The sequence below is a fragment of the Seriola dumerili genome, unplaced genomic scaffold, assembly GCF_002260705.1.
Source record: "Seriola dumerili isolate Sdu_G_001 unplaced genomic scaffold, Sdu_1.0 BDQW01000242.1, whole genome shotgun sequence".
NCBI classification, from domain to species: Eukaryota; Metazoa; Chordata; class Actinopteri; order Carangiformes; family Carangidae; genus Seriola; species Seriola dumerili.
In genome coordinates this window covers 4,389,050-4,404,258 of record NW_019174497.1, presented here as the reverse complement: position 1 = coordinate 4,404,258, position 15,209 = coordinate 4,389,050, and the positions used below count along the sequence as shown (strand labels likewise).

The window sequence follows — 15,209 nt, the reverse complement described above, 5'->3', positions numbered from 1 at the left end:
TTAAACAGCAGATAAATTCAAATAAAAATAAACTGTTGGCACTGCTATGATAAATAAACATACAGCAGCATTCCCCCTGCAGCAAACAGCTCACCTGCTCAAGTGCTGTATCTATTCTTGTGCAATGAGCCGGAGGCAGCATTGATTGAACTTTTGTAATATTGCACTGCCGGCACAACAAGAAGCCTCTTTCAGAGGAGGAGCATGAATCGGGACAGTGACAAACTGGCTGGAAAGTCAAACAGAGTAACCAGAGCAGGTCGTTTCATGACAAGGGAGCCAGTGTTGGCCTTTGATGCTGAGTGTAGCCGTTGAAAGGTGTCCATTTTCAAGCTCCGATCGCCGACATCAAGTGCACTGCAATTTGAACAGAGCTGTAAGGTGTTCATAAGCAGATCTTTTAAGTGAAGGGCATCGCTATTACAGGTGGTCAGCCAAAGGGAGGACAGACGGTACACCATACAAGTCCAAATATTATTAAAGAAGAAAAAAAAAAAGTATAAATATGTAGTGAATCTGAATCTACTGCGGTTGAGAAATAGAATAAATGCAACAGGAAAATAAGTGTTCATATAATATGTGTGTTAAAGTTGAGCCATGGGGCAAAGATCACTCGCTGGATCTAAAACACATCAACTTATTATGTGAGATGTGTAACAGAAACCACATGGGGCTTTCAATGCACTTCACGCGTGGGTGAGCGCACTCAAATATGCATAATAAAAGTGCATCAACAAATTACAGCCATGGGATCAGTCTTGACAGGAATATTTAAAATACAGTGATTCATCCGGAAACCAGGCCAAGGATTATGATTGGAGGATTGACCACGTTTGCCATTCTTATCCTGAACCCCCCCCCCCCCCCCCCTCCTGACTCACTGATGGATCTGTCTCTAATTTTATTATTACTTCTTAATAGACTGCAACAAGCCACTCAATAACACCCATTTCTGTTAGCGCAGGATAATTCGTTCCACATTTTTACAGACTGAAGGTACCAACTCATGCCAGCACCAGAGCGGGGCAGACGGGGGAAGACTGCTAAATCTGCTTTTGCAGAGGAAACAGAGATGCACTTAAATTGCAAGTTTCAAATCTCACTGCGACTTTATGGTGTTGTTCTCCAATTTGTCAGTTAGAGCACAATGACCAAGCCAACGCTCTGTGCAAAACAGAGAAAACCGTTGAGGGATGGAACTGCAACAAGAATAGGGATACTTTCGTTTTTCCATCAATCCATCGAACTTCAAGTCTTGTGTGCAGCAGAGTGTCAGGCAGCGAAGGAGGTGCCAGCAGCAGCAGTAGCTATCTTCTGCAGTGAAAACACTTCTGTTTACAGTAGAAGAGAGAAATAAATATCAAATGACCTCCCTTTGAAACTGAATCACCTCTGCTGAATGAAGATATCTTGGGCCCTGTAATGCTCAATAACCCAACTATTAATGTGTGTTCTCTTGGAAAGCAAATGTAATACCATGGAGCAGCTCCAGAACAGAAAGACTGCCTCCAAGAGCAGGCAGCACAGAGAGAATGCATTAGACTTGCGGTCGGCTGATCTTTAGCTCTTGAAAAAAAAATGCCGACATCTCCAGTACAAAACTAAGACTGGATCACAGAGCAGGGGGAAAGGTTTAGTGTTCATAATTTGGGGGATTTGAATCAAAAACTTAAATGGGAGCAGAACGGGAATAGCTTTTCCCCTGTACTTGATTATGATGATGTGGGAATCTGCAGATTCGGTGAAGGGATTGGAACATTTTGTTGAAGGGGTGTATTCCATGATTTCATATGCCATGCTAAAGAATTCCATAATGCATAAAGACATGGTCAGAAAACATGGATACATCTTCAACCATGAGAAACAACCACTGGAAAACTATCACAACCGAGGACGTCGCGTACGAGCTGACGACAGCCAGACGGAGTAAACAAATCGCCCACTTTTCCACAGTGTCAAAGTGGCAGGTGAGAGCTGCAGTAGCTGTGGTGTCTCTGGTCTCCCACGATGACCTGCTGGGACACCTCAACTAGTCCACTTCCGAGCGCTTGATCTCACTGCCTCGTAATGCAATAGCCAAGCACACACCTGTATCCAGCAGCTTGTCTGATCACTTGGTAAAAGTTTATGGAGAACTACCAAAACTTTGAGAGTTATGTAGCTCCTTGTTAACAAAACAAATCACTGTCAATATATTGAGAGAAAAAGGCTTAAACGCCAATTACCAATTACTGGTAGTGACAATGTGAATGAGTGGAACTCTCTAAGAATAATACAGTCATCTTTTAAGGAACTGCACATAAACAAATCTGTAGGTTGTTGCAGGATGATGTTGCAGTACTCATCCACATGCAGTTCAGCTCAGTTGACTTTGAGCCTGATTTCTCCCAATAACCAGTTTCCTGTGTGCATGTGCACATAGCGAGAGATCAGTGACGTCAGAGAGACATACTTAAACTAGAGTTACAATACCTAACAATTGTTCTATTTCACACAGGATTCACCCTCAAAGGGTCAAAACTGAATCACTACACACCCTGCTATGATACTAACAAAAAACATGCTGTTACATGCTGTATGCGTAGCTGGACACCTGCGTTGCCACTCCCCATTTAACCAGACCTTTTATAGAGAGTACTCTTTGCTATTTGACACAAGCCTTATTGACTGTTGTTAGTTGTTGATCATTGTCCTGGTAAAGTAAGCACGGTGATGGTGAGTGGCTCCTTTCAATAGAGCAGCAACTCTGTAAGACTGAAGTGCAACATATCTCTCATACCCACAGGTCTCTTTTCAGTGCTGAGTACAAACCCAGAGGGAAAGCTGAACACAGCAGTCAGAACATCTGCACGTCAGCCACTGTGAGTACAGTTAAACAAGAATTATATTGATAAGAATTGTTTGAGAAATAAATAATTGGTTACGATATGTATTCTCAACTTCACTGTTGAGACATGTTGACAAGTCAGTATCACTAGACACAGCTTTAAAAGGTTTAAAACAACTCCTAAATTTAACCAGATTATCTAAACCAGTTATCTGGAAGTCACATTATTGAAATTTGTAACCACACTGTCCACTGTAAACATCCTGCTGTATTACAACAGTTGCACACACTTGCAGGTTGGCAGTGCGGATGATTATAATGGGCATTTCAGGAGGGCTCACCCTTCTCCAAATCAGTGGATTAAATCATGAATATGATTAAACTAGTGGTTTTTTTTCATCATCCGACTGTTGACACTCCCTGATACTGTACTTAATGCGCTCCCTTCATCAGCCAAATACTATAATAATCTCTAGGAAGAATGGTGAAAACAAACAAAACAGTGAGACCTTTGTGCCTTCCTAAAAATGATCCCATCATGTGTCTGACGCTGTCAAGTCCCAAAACGTATGGAAGTTGTAATCATCCGTAATCTATTTTCACAACTTTATCAAACAACAAACCCGGAGCTGACTCATGAGGTAACACTGACCAACATGTGCAAGCTGACGTAGAAGCTCAGAAGATGTTTGTCCTATTTCATGTTTCCAGAATGAAGTAATACCCAGTTCAATTCAATTCAATACAAAACTTTATTTCCTGTGCAACTGATGTTCCAGTCAGTGAATGAAGTTATTGTTCATCTCAACATTTGGCTTGATCTTTACCACAACTTATCAATAACACATTTATTACACAATGAGATTTGCGTGTGAATGGGTGTGTGTTCTTGTTACAATCTGTCATTGATAGAAAGAACTCATTAAAATGTTGTTACTGGTCGTTTTAGCACCCGAGTTTTTTTTTTTTTAATTGTTGCTCCAAAACTAACCTCTTCAGGACTAGTGTAACCTTCTAAGACCATGAAGCCACAATCCCGATCACAAAACCAGTGCACAAGCCTCTGTTTGGACAGTTTACTGACCCCATGGACAAAGAGCCGCTGTGTGCGCCTCAGTGCAGCCATGGGTTCCACCAAATATGCCAACACTGTCAAGAGGCACAAACGATGCAACATTAATCTCCTTTCTGCCCCTGTGCAGAGGAGGAATAAATCAGTTTACTCACTTTAAGGAGCTGCATCCGTGTCTAAGGGCACAAAGCTTAGTGCAGGACATTTGCTCATTCAAGAAGAGGCACGATTTCTTACAGTTTTTGCCACCAAGAAAAGCAAAAGAAGATTACACGGTCTCAAGGACTCACAGATAGAGCCATAAAATGTTACATCTTGTAGTCCAAAACTGTGAAACAACTTTAGCTTCTGCTGACAGATTAGTTCTTTGGATTTATTGTATAAGCGTAAAAACATTTGCCTTTAATCTGTACAGTGTAGCTTTCTTTTTTACTGTATATTACCTGCGTGTGTATGACAAGAAATCTGTTAACTGCGGTGATTATCATGTAGAACAAATATAAGAAAAAAAAAAAAAAAAGTCTGTAAATCTGCCATGGGAACTCAAGTTCCACATTGGTCTAAAAGAAGACGTCATTGGATATTTTATTGAGAAGGCCACCAAGTCCCATCATTATTGGACAATCATGGCAGGCCCAGTAGTCATCGCTCTCTGACCAGAACTGGACACCAACAGTGATGTGCTCAGCGCGGGCACATGCTGCATTTATTTGCTCAGATCTACTATGGAAACCAAACAAGAAGAGCAAAGGGCGAGCATGAAATTCATTCAAACGACGCCTTTACTGAATGGGAAGTAGACGTCGCATCACGCACCGGAAAAGTGGACGAGCCCCCTGTAGAGTTGAATGGCGTCAACCTGATTGAGCTCATATAGAACATGTGACTTTGCATGCACATCAAATACACAAAGATGAGTGACAATGCTAGCAAAGCCACATTAGAGAACATGAACTGTACAAAGTAGAATGACTAAATTTAGTTTTTTTGGGTAAACATTATAATGCATAAAAATACCAACATCAATCCTAAAAAAAAAAAAATGCAGAGTAGACACACAGATGCTTCCAATGAACCAGTGCTTAATATCATTCCTAAATCTGTACGCCCTTTAAAAGGGGCATGAAAGAACAGACCAAAAAGGAGGAGAAAGGGGGATGTTGAGTGTTGAGGAAAACAACATGAGCTCCATTACAAAAAGAAAGCGCCACATTCACAACAAAGTAAAAATGCTTTTGGAGAGGGAGCTGGAGCTAATTCAGCTACTCCTTAGGAGGAGTGATTGTTAACAGAGCCACTGGATTAAATGCACAGCCCAACCACAACGTAATGGCAACAAAGTATCTTCTAAATGAAAGGAAATATATAAAAGTCCCTGTAAAACAAAAGCGATGCAAGAGAGGTTTTGCGGAACGCCAAGTTTCTCAAACAAAAGCATCGTAAATGTAAATGTTTGTCTGCTTTAGGTCTTTTCCTGCATGTATGTGCACACTCTCATGAACCAGCCAGGCGAGGACACAACCAATTTAGCCCGATTAACAACAGATGTGTCCAGCTATTTTAGTTCGACAAGCGTTCTCTGCAATAACACCATTAGTTGTCTCCTCATTTGCAATATCATTTTTCAACCATACGTTTTCCCCATCAGGACTCCAGTGCCTTTCGGTAGCTTTTCCATAACTTTGGCATAGCCAGCGACGCTCGGCATGCTGCTAACCAACAGGCTCGCTGCGGAACCTACATCAACAGAAACCAGAGCGCGCTGGAGAAATACAACATTGTCAATTGAAATGAGGACAACTAAGATGGTTCTGGAATCAGCAGTATATGAAGTCCTCTTGAGCAATGCCAACGCAAATGGTTATACAATGGAGAGTCAAAGAGACTGTGTGTTGCTGGTTTGAGTTTTGACTGTGTGATGTGTGCAGTTTGGGTTTGGCTTGGGAAGAGCCATATTTCATGGGGTTCAGAGGGTCGGGGGCTGGTACCACATTTTTGATACTCTGCTTGTACTGTTTCTGCAAACACAGACAATAGGATGGCTCGAAAACACGCATTATGTAACTTCTTTTTCCTTTTCAATTGGAAAGCCACTAGTATTATCATTCTCAACTTCTTCATCATCGTCACCAAACGACTGTCAGTGATCACACAGAACTGCACAACATCCAGGTTGTAATCCCTTTTTTTTTGGTGCATAAACACAAACCTGTGAAGATCTATCACTGATAATATTAGTTATTTCCAAGCAATGACCATATCACTCACACAGCATTCCTACCCTTATCCTCATGAATCCTGAAATTGCCCTTCAATTACCCCTGTGAGCAGCTTCAAAGTTACAAAATCATGATTCTATACTTCTAACAGCACTGTCTCGTGTGATGTACGTTCTGGTGTTGGTTTATTCCAGCTGTTTATAGCTCAAGCTGAGGACTTATTCAGACCTAAGAAGCCATTTTTACAGCCATCTTGCGCATCATGTACCTTTAGTTCAGCGTGACATGTTTGGTATTTTGGGAAGCTTTAGGAAATTCAGTTCCATATAAAATAACATCTGAAGAGCAAATCAACCGCGAAAAGTGGGCGACTGGCCCGGAGCCCCAGAGTCAGAAAGCCCAAAACTCTGGGTTCACTGCATGTTGATTGGTATTTGGTATTTTGATTGATTGCAAATTTGTTAGAGAATTTGCACCACTAAAGTATAATATCAATCATGCAGAGGCCTGTATTATTACATATTTCTGTGGACCCCTCTTGTGTCAAACTCTGTTTTTAAGATCAGATTACAACTATAAAATTTAACTATTTCAGATTAATTTTTTTTTTTGTTTGCTCACATGGTGCATATTCCTAAAACGTGTTTAATTAAATAATCACAATCTATTTGGCATATGGAAATAGTGGAACGAGTAAATGTGGCTATGTCCAATAGTTTACAGAAAGCTCTGATACGTTTGTTATGATCTATCCAGCAGAGAGTCCTGCAGAGTAGGAGAAGTTAACCCTAAAATCAAAGTATTAACTCAAAACTAACCACAGAATGGAGATAATGCACATAAAGCTAAATTCAATCCTAACTAAACTAAATGTAACTTGCTCATTAAAGAAGTGAGAAGTGGCAGAAATTAAATCACTTTGCAAAAAATATCCTCAGTCTAACAGCTAAACCTCAAAAAGGGAACCTAAAAAAAGGGGGGGGGGGGCAGCCATACCGGAGCACACATACACAAATACACACACCAACACACGCTATGACCTCTTCCCTTCTGTGATAGAACCCAGACTGACCTACTCGCAGCTCCTGACCGAAGACTGTCCTTTCTCCCAGCGCCGAACAGTTCCAGCGTCCATATCGGAACTGGTATTGACACTCATTGATGCCCATCTGGGCGCCTTCACCCACAACAATGATGGCGTCCGGGCGGTTCTGGCAGATGGCCCGCTGGCGAGGTGCCAGCCCGGGAATCTTGTTGCAGATGATGTTGGCACCCAGAGCCACCACCGAGGACAGGGCCCTGCAAAACAGTAAGAGAAACACACCGCCACACGTGCATGTGAGCATCCGTACACAAGCGTCGATAAGGACACAAACACATGTGCACATATCAACACACATACATGCATGCATGGGTACACACACACACACTCACGCACACACACACACACACACACACACACAGAGACACAGACTCAGTTCGAGCTTCCAGAGGATGGTCAGACTGACTCACTTATGTGAGACTCTCCAGAACAGGATTCAATTCAACCAGTGATTGATGCACGTTCCGTACTGAAGTGAAAGCTGTGCTGCATGAAAGTATTGCTATTTAATGGATTAGAGGTAAATGAAAAACCTGAAAACTTAATCCAACATAAAGCATAAAAGACACACACGGGGGAAACTTGCTAAAACAGCCCAGAGAGAGAAAACAAGATGCTTATTTGACTACTGACAATGCCATTCCGCATTGGTTTGGATGGTGGGACTTTGAGTAATGAGTTGGGGTTTTCGGGTTAATTGTTAGGTAACATAGTGGCATGAAGAGTTGCCAGACTTGACTCTTACGCAAATACAGTTTGTACACTTGCTCAGCGTCTTGTGATGCAGATGCAGGGTTCACTTTTTAACCAAATGTCACACAAAATATTATTCCTTATGATTTGTGTAATTATGTGTTTGAAACCTTTTCAGGGTGTAAAGTGCTGCCTATAAATTTCATGAGAGACTCGCTTTTGCTTTAGCCACATCCTAAGACCGGTTTGAATGGAAAATATGTAAGGTTTTCAACACTGGTCGAGTATTAATGTGCTGTATAGTAAATGGCACAGCTCCTCCTCAGCTCTCCTCAGGGAGACTTCATCACATCTGATCACTCCATGCGATAATATCAAAACACATGTTAGAGATGGTTTTGTGACCGCTGAGAAAGCCAAAACAGATTACAGCTAAACAAAGCGCTGACTCTCTCCACAGCTCTGTTTATAACCCTTGAAACCATGTAGATACATACTTTTCAAACATGTCAGGGGACAGGGAAGCCATAAATGAGCACAGAAGCATACGCCGGCTTTGAAGTATGACGTCGACCTCCAAAGGCTTCACCACAAACGGGGCAAACTAACGCAGGCGAGTTGTGTATCAGCGAAAAAAAAAAAAAAAAGCGACGGCGGCGTACGAGTGGGTGAAAAGGAAGAATGGGCGAGGGGAGGAAGAGAAACGGAGAGACCCTGATCTCTGTGGACTCTAGTTCACAGTGGCGTGGGTCGGGAAGAGACCCCCCTAAGACTAAGAACAAAGATGTGATCGCTGATTAGAAATCTGTCCTGGACAACCATGTTCCCCTTCCCGCTGGTTGCTTAAGTTTCTCCACACACAGAAAAACATAAACCTCAATTTCAAACACATAAGTTCAAATAAATCCTAACTGCAGCGAGACGTGTATCTGTTACCAAACTCAGGACTGCACACGCACTCTCGCTGCAGTCAGGAGGAGTGTACTACAGTATATAAAACTAAAAGTGTCGTTGTGTGTACATTGTTGATTTTGCAAAACCTGTTTTAAAAGTTGCCGCTATTTTTTGAAAAAAGAGAACCGTGGTCAAAATGTTAATGGGACAAAAGAGGATAATTCATGTTGCACCACGACACTGTTGGTAACTTCTAAACTGGAAAAACAACCACAAACATCTCAGAGAAAACAGGGAATTCATCAGGTGCGTTCAGTGTCCACAGTAAACAGTCAAGCCTGCGGCTGCTTTCTGACTCTCTCTGCTCTCTCTGCTGGTAAACAGGCTTGAACTCCTCTGACCCTCTGTGACCCCTCTGCTGTATATGTGGTCGTTCATGGCAACGATGACATCCAGTCTGTACAAAGCAAAAGGTCAGGCTCATTAAGACAAACTGGAGAAACTCGCTTTCTGAGCGTTCAGGGTGAATAGAGCTGATTTGTTTATATCAATCCAAAGGCAATAAAATGTATGAGTCATTTATATCACAGATATTTCAGTGCCCTGCTCAAGAACTTAATACAGCAGCACACTGATATTTTCAAATCAGTAACGACCTCCCCTCTTGGCTCTTTCTCATGTCATTCACCTGCTAATTCACAGAGTCTACCATGGGCAACCCAAACCATCAGACGACACCAAACAGAGAATTCCAGAGCTAAGCTTTTAAATCCCTGCATCATCAAAGTGCACAAATGCGATTCTGTTTGCTTAGCGTATACTCTGTGTGTACGCCAGCGGCTTGGGGACGGGCTCGCCCACGGTCGCACAGATCTCCCATCAGATAGAGCATCAACAGAAACTCACGCTGCACTCACTCATGTCACAGAACTCGGCCTGCACGGACGCTGCAGTAGCAGTTAATAAACATCAAGCTTATACAACACATAGGAGGCGACTGAATGTATTTGACAGAGTGCTGCAAAGTTTGATTATTGACACAAGAGAGATGAGCTGAGTTTTTATGGAAGTTTCTAAGCAACAGGTTAGACAGACTTTTTTTTTTTTTGCCACATTTGAACCTTGCACACACACACTGCGGGTAAACCTCTGTTTTGCATTCAAATTTCTTATGTTTTTATATTAATCAATCACCAGTCAACAACGTACAGCTTCCCCTCTACAATTAAATTTATATTCTTTAATAATATGAGATTATTCTTGACAAAACGTGGGTTTTCTGTCTGTGTTATATCGATTATAAAGAAAAAAGAAGAAAAAAACTCCTCCAGCATTAAACCTCAGATGAGCACAGGCCCTCTGCTGTGTGACCTGACAACAAGTTAATTTTCTTTGGAAAAACTTCAATCTGAACCAGTGTCAGCGGCGAGGGAGCTCACAGAATTCTTTTAATGGCAGGGTAGCGCGGCTTTAAGAGTAACTATAGTCTACGTCATGGCATACAGTGCGCTCACAGCCACCTACTCCATCACATGGAACACTTTGAACCTAACTGACACACTATTAAGCTCCCAGGCATGCATCTTCTACCGAGGAATGCACTCACAAAAATGCCTGAGACACAACTTAACTAAGTCAAGTGAATAAATGCTCTTCTTCTTCTTTTTTTTTTTTCGAAGTGCAGGAAATGAACTGTTATTTTAGTGCTGAATGTAATTTTCCTCCTTTTGCTGCTAATTTACAGACACAAGAGCTTAAGATGAGCCGTGCACCCAAGCTGTTTAATTCATTACAAAATCCTATTTACATCTGTTTTAAACTACTACAGCCACAGTTGCACACTGGTTAGGCCAGTGTGATATTAAAATGAAAATGGTCAGATTATTGCCACTGGAACATTAAGCGTGAAATTCCTTGATACTGGAGTGTGAGGTGGCCACCCACTGCTCTACACATTTTACAGTTGGACATGTCAAAACACTGGTTGTTCAGTTTTGAGGAAGGGGCTCTGCGTTATTTTGTATCCATATTACTTATTCTCCTCAGTTTTGTGGCTAAGGCTCAACAGAAAACATACTTAAATAATCCAAACAAACAATGGTGTGCAGCTTTAATGTGCAAGCCATCACTAAACTTAGAAGTGGAGCCCACTTTTAACTGAAAACCAGAAACCACATCTATTTCAGCATCAGGTTTGGGGTCTCCAGGCAGCAAAGGAAGGAGCGAGGGAGCATGGGTGAGTAATTATTTTGGAAGCTTTAGGGAAGCCAGTGTTCTCCTGCAAGAGTAATTCTCGTTTAATTCAAAGCCGCAGCGCATTATAGTGTCAATCACGTGCATGTTGCAGGGAAATACTTTTTAAGATGTGGCTTCAAACGATAACATAGAAACTACTGAGAATTGACCAGAGATGAGGTAATGAACAGAGACCATCTCTCACGCGCTAGGACAGGTTAACGGTGCACGCTTGCGTAAAAGAAAAAAAAAAAAAAAACTGCCTATAATGTGTTCACTTCTCCTCACGAGGGGAAGAAGACAGAATCTCAGCATCCAATTGTCTTGAACATCTCTGCCACTCTGTGGCCAAAATGAATCCATGTAGCAGTTACCCAGACGTTTTGTTTTTCTGATCTTGCAAAATGTTTGCAGCACGACAGCTTAACACAAACCATCACTGCTTACTCACAAGAAAACGCTCCTCCGCCTGCACACGGCACAATAGCGCGTTCAGGTTTTCACATAATTACTTTATTCCCACGTGGATCGTTTTCCCGGCGACGTTTCCACTGATGAGTGTTCACTAAGAGATTTGACGCTTGTCTAACATGGGGAAGTGTGTGAAACATATTCAAGAATTAAATTAAAATAACTGACTAAGTTGCATGTCTGCTCCGCCTGTTCCCTGTGCCGTTAGTTTGATGACACAATATAAACAAGTTGAGCTGAATCTCCAATCTGTGGACGCGGAAAACTAAAGAAATTCACCTCAGAACCGGCGTTTAATGGCTAAAGGAAAAGGGAAATATAGTCCGGTAAAAAGGCTGCACAGGAGCAAAACCAAAGCCGTGCGTCTTTGTGTTGCTGAGGATGAGCGCGCCACTCTTTGAAGTTAATTAAGGAGCCGTTAATTGGCTGAAACTTACAGGTAGCTGCCACTCGTCAGGATCAGGAAGATCTGTGGATAGTAGACTGACAGCAGTACACTGCGCGACGAGAAGATGATCATGATGACATTGAGCAAATGGCCACGTTCGGACTGATTGAGAAGGCGCGGACAGGATGAAAAAAAAAAAAAAGCAAAACTCCCTTAATTCACGGCTTTAAGTCCCTTTTCGCACAAAATCAAAAAAAAAAGGGTGCTGCGCGTCTCCGTGTCTTTGGTGCGGCGGCTCTACGCAGCTCCAAGCTCCCAGGGCCGTGTGTGCGCTGAGATTGGCTCTGTCATCTCTCAGCGGCGGAGGCTGTTACACAGTACTGTGGGTTCCCGAGCCGGAATGATGATGGTTTTAGGGATTTTGCATGGCAGAAAAGTGCCTCTCTCCACTCTCATGAGAGTCGTGCCTGCCATTGGGCAGGGAGAGACACTGCTATCCGCCCACTTTGCCACAACGGGACAATAGGGTGACACTGATCCGATCCCCGTTGGACGTGCAGGAGGTTTCATTCATCATCAACCCCCCCCACCCCCACCCCCACCCCACCACCAAACCACCCCACCCCACCACCGTCCCTTCCAGCTCCCTCCTCCTCCTCCTCCTCCTCCTCCTCCTCCACCACCACCCCACCATCCAGCCAAAAATAAACAAACATAGACGCTGGCTGTTTGAGCCTCACATCATCATCACAGCTCCATGTGCAAAAAAAAAAAAAAAAAAAAAAAAAAAAATCAGCACATTTCTTTGACAGTATGACTTTTGGACAAAAGTCCTCATAATATGACAGAAATGGTTGTCGTTATATTCCTGTATGGCGCTCTATGTGAGAGTGATTATGAAAATAATATTTTTTATCTCATAATATGGTACACTGGTTAAAACAGTATTATGTCCTCTGGTAGCAACTACTCCTATAATATTTCCTCAGAGACGCATGTTGTGGTCTTCAAATAAGACTAATTGACCTTATTATACCCTGTGGTAAGACTATAATATCGCTATAGGCGTCTACAATATTTTTTCTCTGTGCTGCGCTCTGATTGTATCTGACGGCCGCCACCCTGTAACATTCAAATACTCATTTTGTGACCCTGCTGTGAAGTTGTGCAATCATTCCCTCAAACTGCAGGACTGCTAAAAAAAAAAAAAAAAAAACTATGTAAAGGTGAAGATATAAAAATAGCACCATTGTTGCCCGAGCCTGGATCTGTGCAGAGAAATAAAATACTTGGGGAGATTTTGTCGCAGAGCTGAGTGAGTGGAGGGCTTTTATCGCCTCAGCATCGTGAGTCTCACTCAACACCTGCAGGCTCCAGCCATTGTAAATGAAGAGGGTACCATGAAAGATTTAGCCGGGGGGAGAGAAAAAAAAAGGATGGAAGGAATGAGCTAAATGCTCGGGCTTAGTAAACACGGAGATAGGTGACTTTCCCCTACCTCCACCCCCCCCCGCCTCCCCCCTCCCCATATTGGAGCTACTGTCATGTGATATGAACATCTGTGGAACTTGAAGTCAGTTACACGCTTCACTCCACTTGAGGTTCTCGCAGGGAGGGCTGACACTTTTCTTTTTGATTCACTGCTGCTGCAGGAAAATACAATGAAATCAGTACAAGAGCCTGATTGTTGTGTGGGCTCACTCATTTTTTTTTAATTTTACCAAGGAAAATGGGGTGTGTCCCCCGTGGTAGTTTATATTTCAGTTAATAACTTAAGATTGTTTCATGGGCAACTGGTTGCAGTTACTCCAAAAAAGCAAATGGCACATGAAAGGTTGCCACCTACAGCTATTGATGAATAATCTGTTAAAGTGTCTGAAAAGCTCCTGTAACATGTATTGATCGGGTGGGTTTACCCTCCACTGCATCCTCATTTGCCAGGTATGCATTGTTGCATACTTACCTGTAGCTAACAGGCCCCTGGGGCTTATTATAACTTCAAGTTTATTGTATAGTTTTAAGTTATAGTGTAAGTTTCTGGGGGTCACCTTCGAAATTAGAAATAATTTCAATTAATCATTTCATAACTAAAGAAATACAAAACAACAAAAACTTCCTACATGATTTTAATGAGACAGAATTTGTCATGATTCTAGTGTGTGTGTGTGTGTGTGTGTGTGTGTGTGTGGTGGTAATGGTAGTGGTGGTGGTGGTGGGGGGTGTCTCATTTGATCAGGCTTGGGAGGTGCTGCAGTAAGGGCCTGCGGAGAAGGAAGGGATAGAAGTCCTTCTGTGTTTATACATCAAGGTGAAGTATTGCAAAACAGGTAAAAACTCCGTCTGGGCAATGGAATGTGGAAATACAACTCAGTCTGCCGCTATTAATGAAGGTATGCAGGGGTGAGCTGGATCTGGAGCAGAGACAGCGGCTCAAATTATCTTGTGCGACAAAGGAGCAGGAGTCTCCTGAGGTGAACTTAATACATCTGACAGCGAATACGAATCGATCATATTGTCTGTTGGCATGAGACCTGATCTGCAACTTTTACGCACAACACATTAAGGTGCAGGCGTTTGTATATAATGATTAAAAGCTTTTCTTTTTTTTTTTTCTTTTTTTTAAATACACCTGCTGAAAACTGTTTTTTTTTTCATATGTTTTTTTTTTTAATCTGAGGTCAGAGGGCACTCTTTGCTTTCCTGTAAAAGAGTTTATTTGTCAGAGTGTCGCAATGGCTTTGATACTCAGGTTTGCGCATGTGAGCAGCAAAGTCTACGCATGAATCACAGGACATTAAAAACTCACCCAAGTCTGAGGTATATGATGCCAAAACACAGGAACACGTAGAGACTCCGCTTTCGGAGGGGTTTGTGCATGATCGTTACCACTTTGTCCAGAGGCCATGCACTGTAACATGAAGTGGTCACACTTTTTTCCGTTCACATTGGCAGCTTTCCTAACCCTTCCAGATGCACGTAGACCGCCTGTTTTCCGCGACATCAAGCTGAAGCGCCTTTGAAATCTTCGACCGTGTGAAATCCATGGTCCAGCGGCACAGGTGAGATGCTGATGTCGACCTGAAAGGTGGCTAAGAACTCCAAAATGAAACTTGAGAGAGGGTCGGACTTGAAAGGTGAATGAGTTCTTGGAGGAAGTGCCTCCTATTCGTCCTTACTTTCACGGGAGAGCCTAATTAACAATTCCCATTTCCTGCGCCTTGCAGGTAGAAAAAAAAAAAAAAACTAGTTGCACTCACTACAGCGCCCTGCCAGCCCTGTGCGCTTCGTTTGGTTTAAAACCTTTGCTC

At 42.5% G+C, this 15,209-nt stretch overlaps 1 protein-coding gene across 2 annotated transcripts in view; it reads right to left on the bottom strand.

Annotated features, from left to right (window-relative positions):
* Window positions 1–15,005, bottom strand: part of LOC111229726 (protein Wnt-7b) — a 33,182-nt gene extending 18,177 nt beyond the window's left edge. Inside the window, exons 1-2 of one of the 2 annotated variants that reach the window (XM_022756189.1) lie at window positions 14,708–15,005; window positions 7,191–7,417 (exon numbers count right to left, since the gene is read on the bottom strand). In XM_022756189.1, coding sequence (XP_022611910.1) covers window positions 7,191–7,417; window positions 14,708–14,778 — 298 coding nt within the window. In that variant the 5' untranslated portion in view covers window positions 14,779–15,005. Of the gene's footprint in view, window positions 1–7,190; window positions 7,418–11,950; window positions 12,262–14,707 lie in introns of those variants that run through there. The other variant, XM_022756188.1, reaches the window with a different exon arrangement.
* Between the last annotated feature and the right edge of the window lie 204 nt (window positions 15,006–15,209).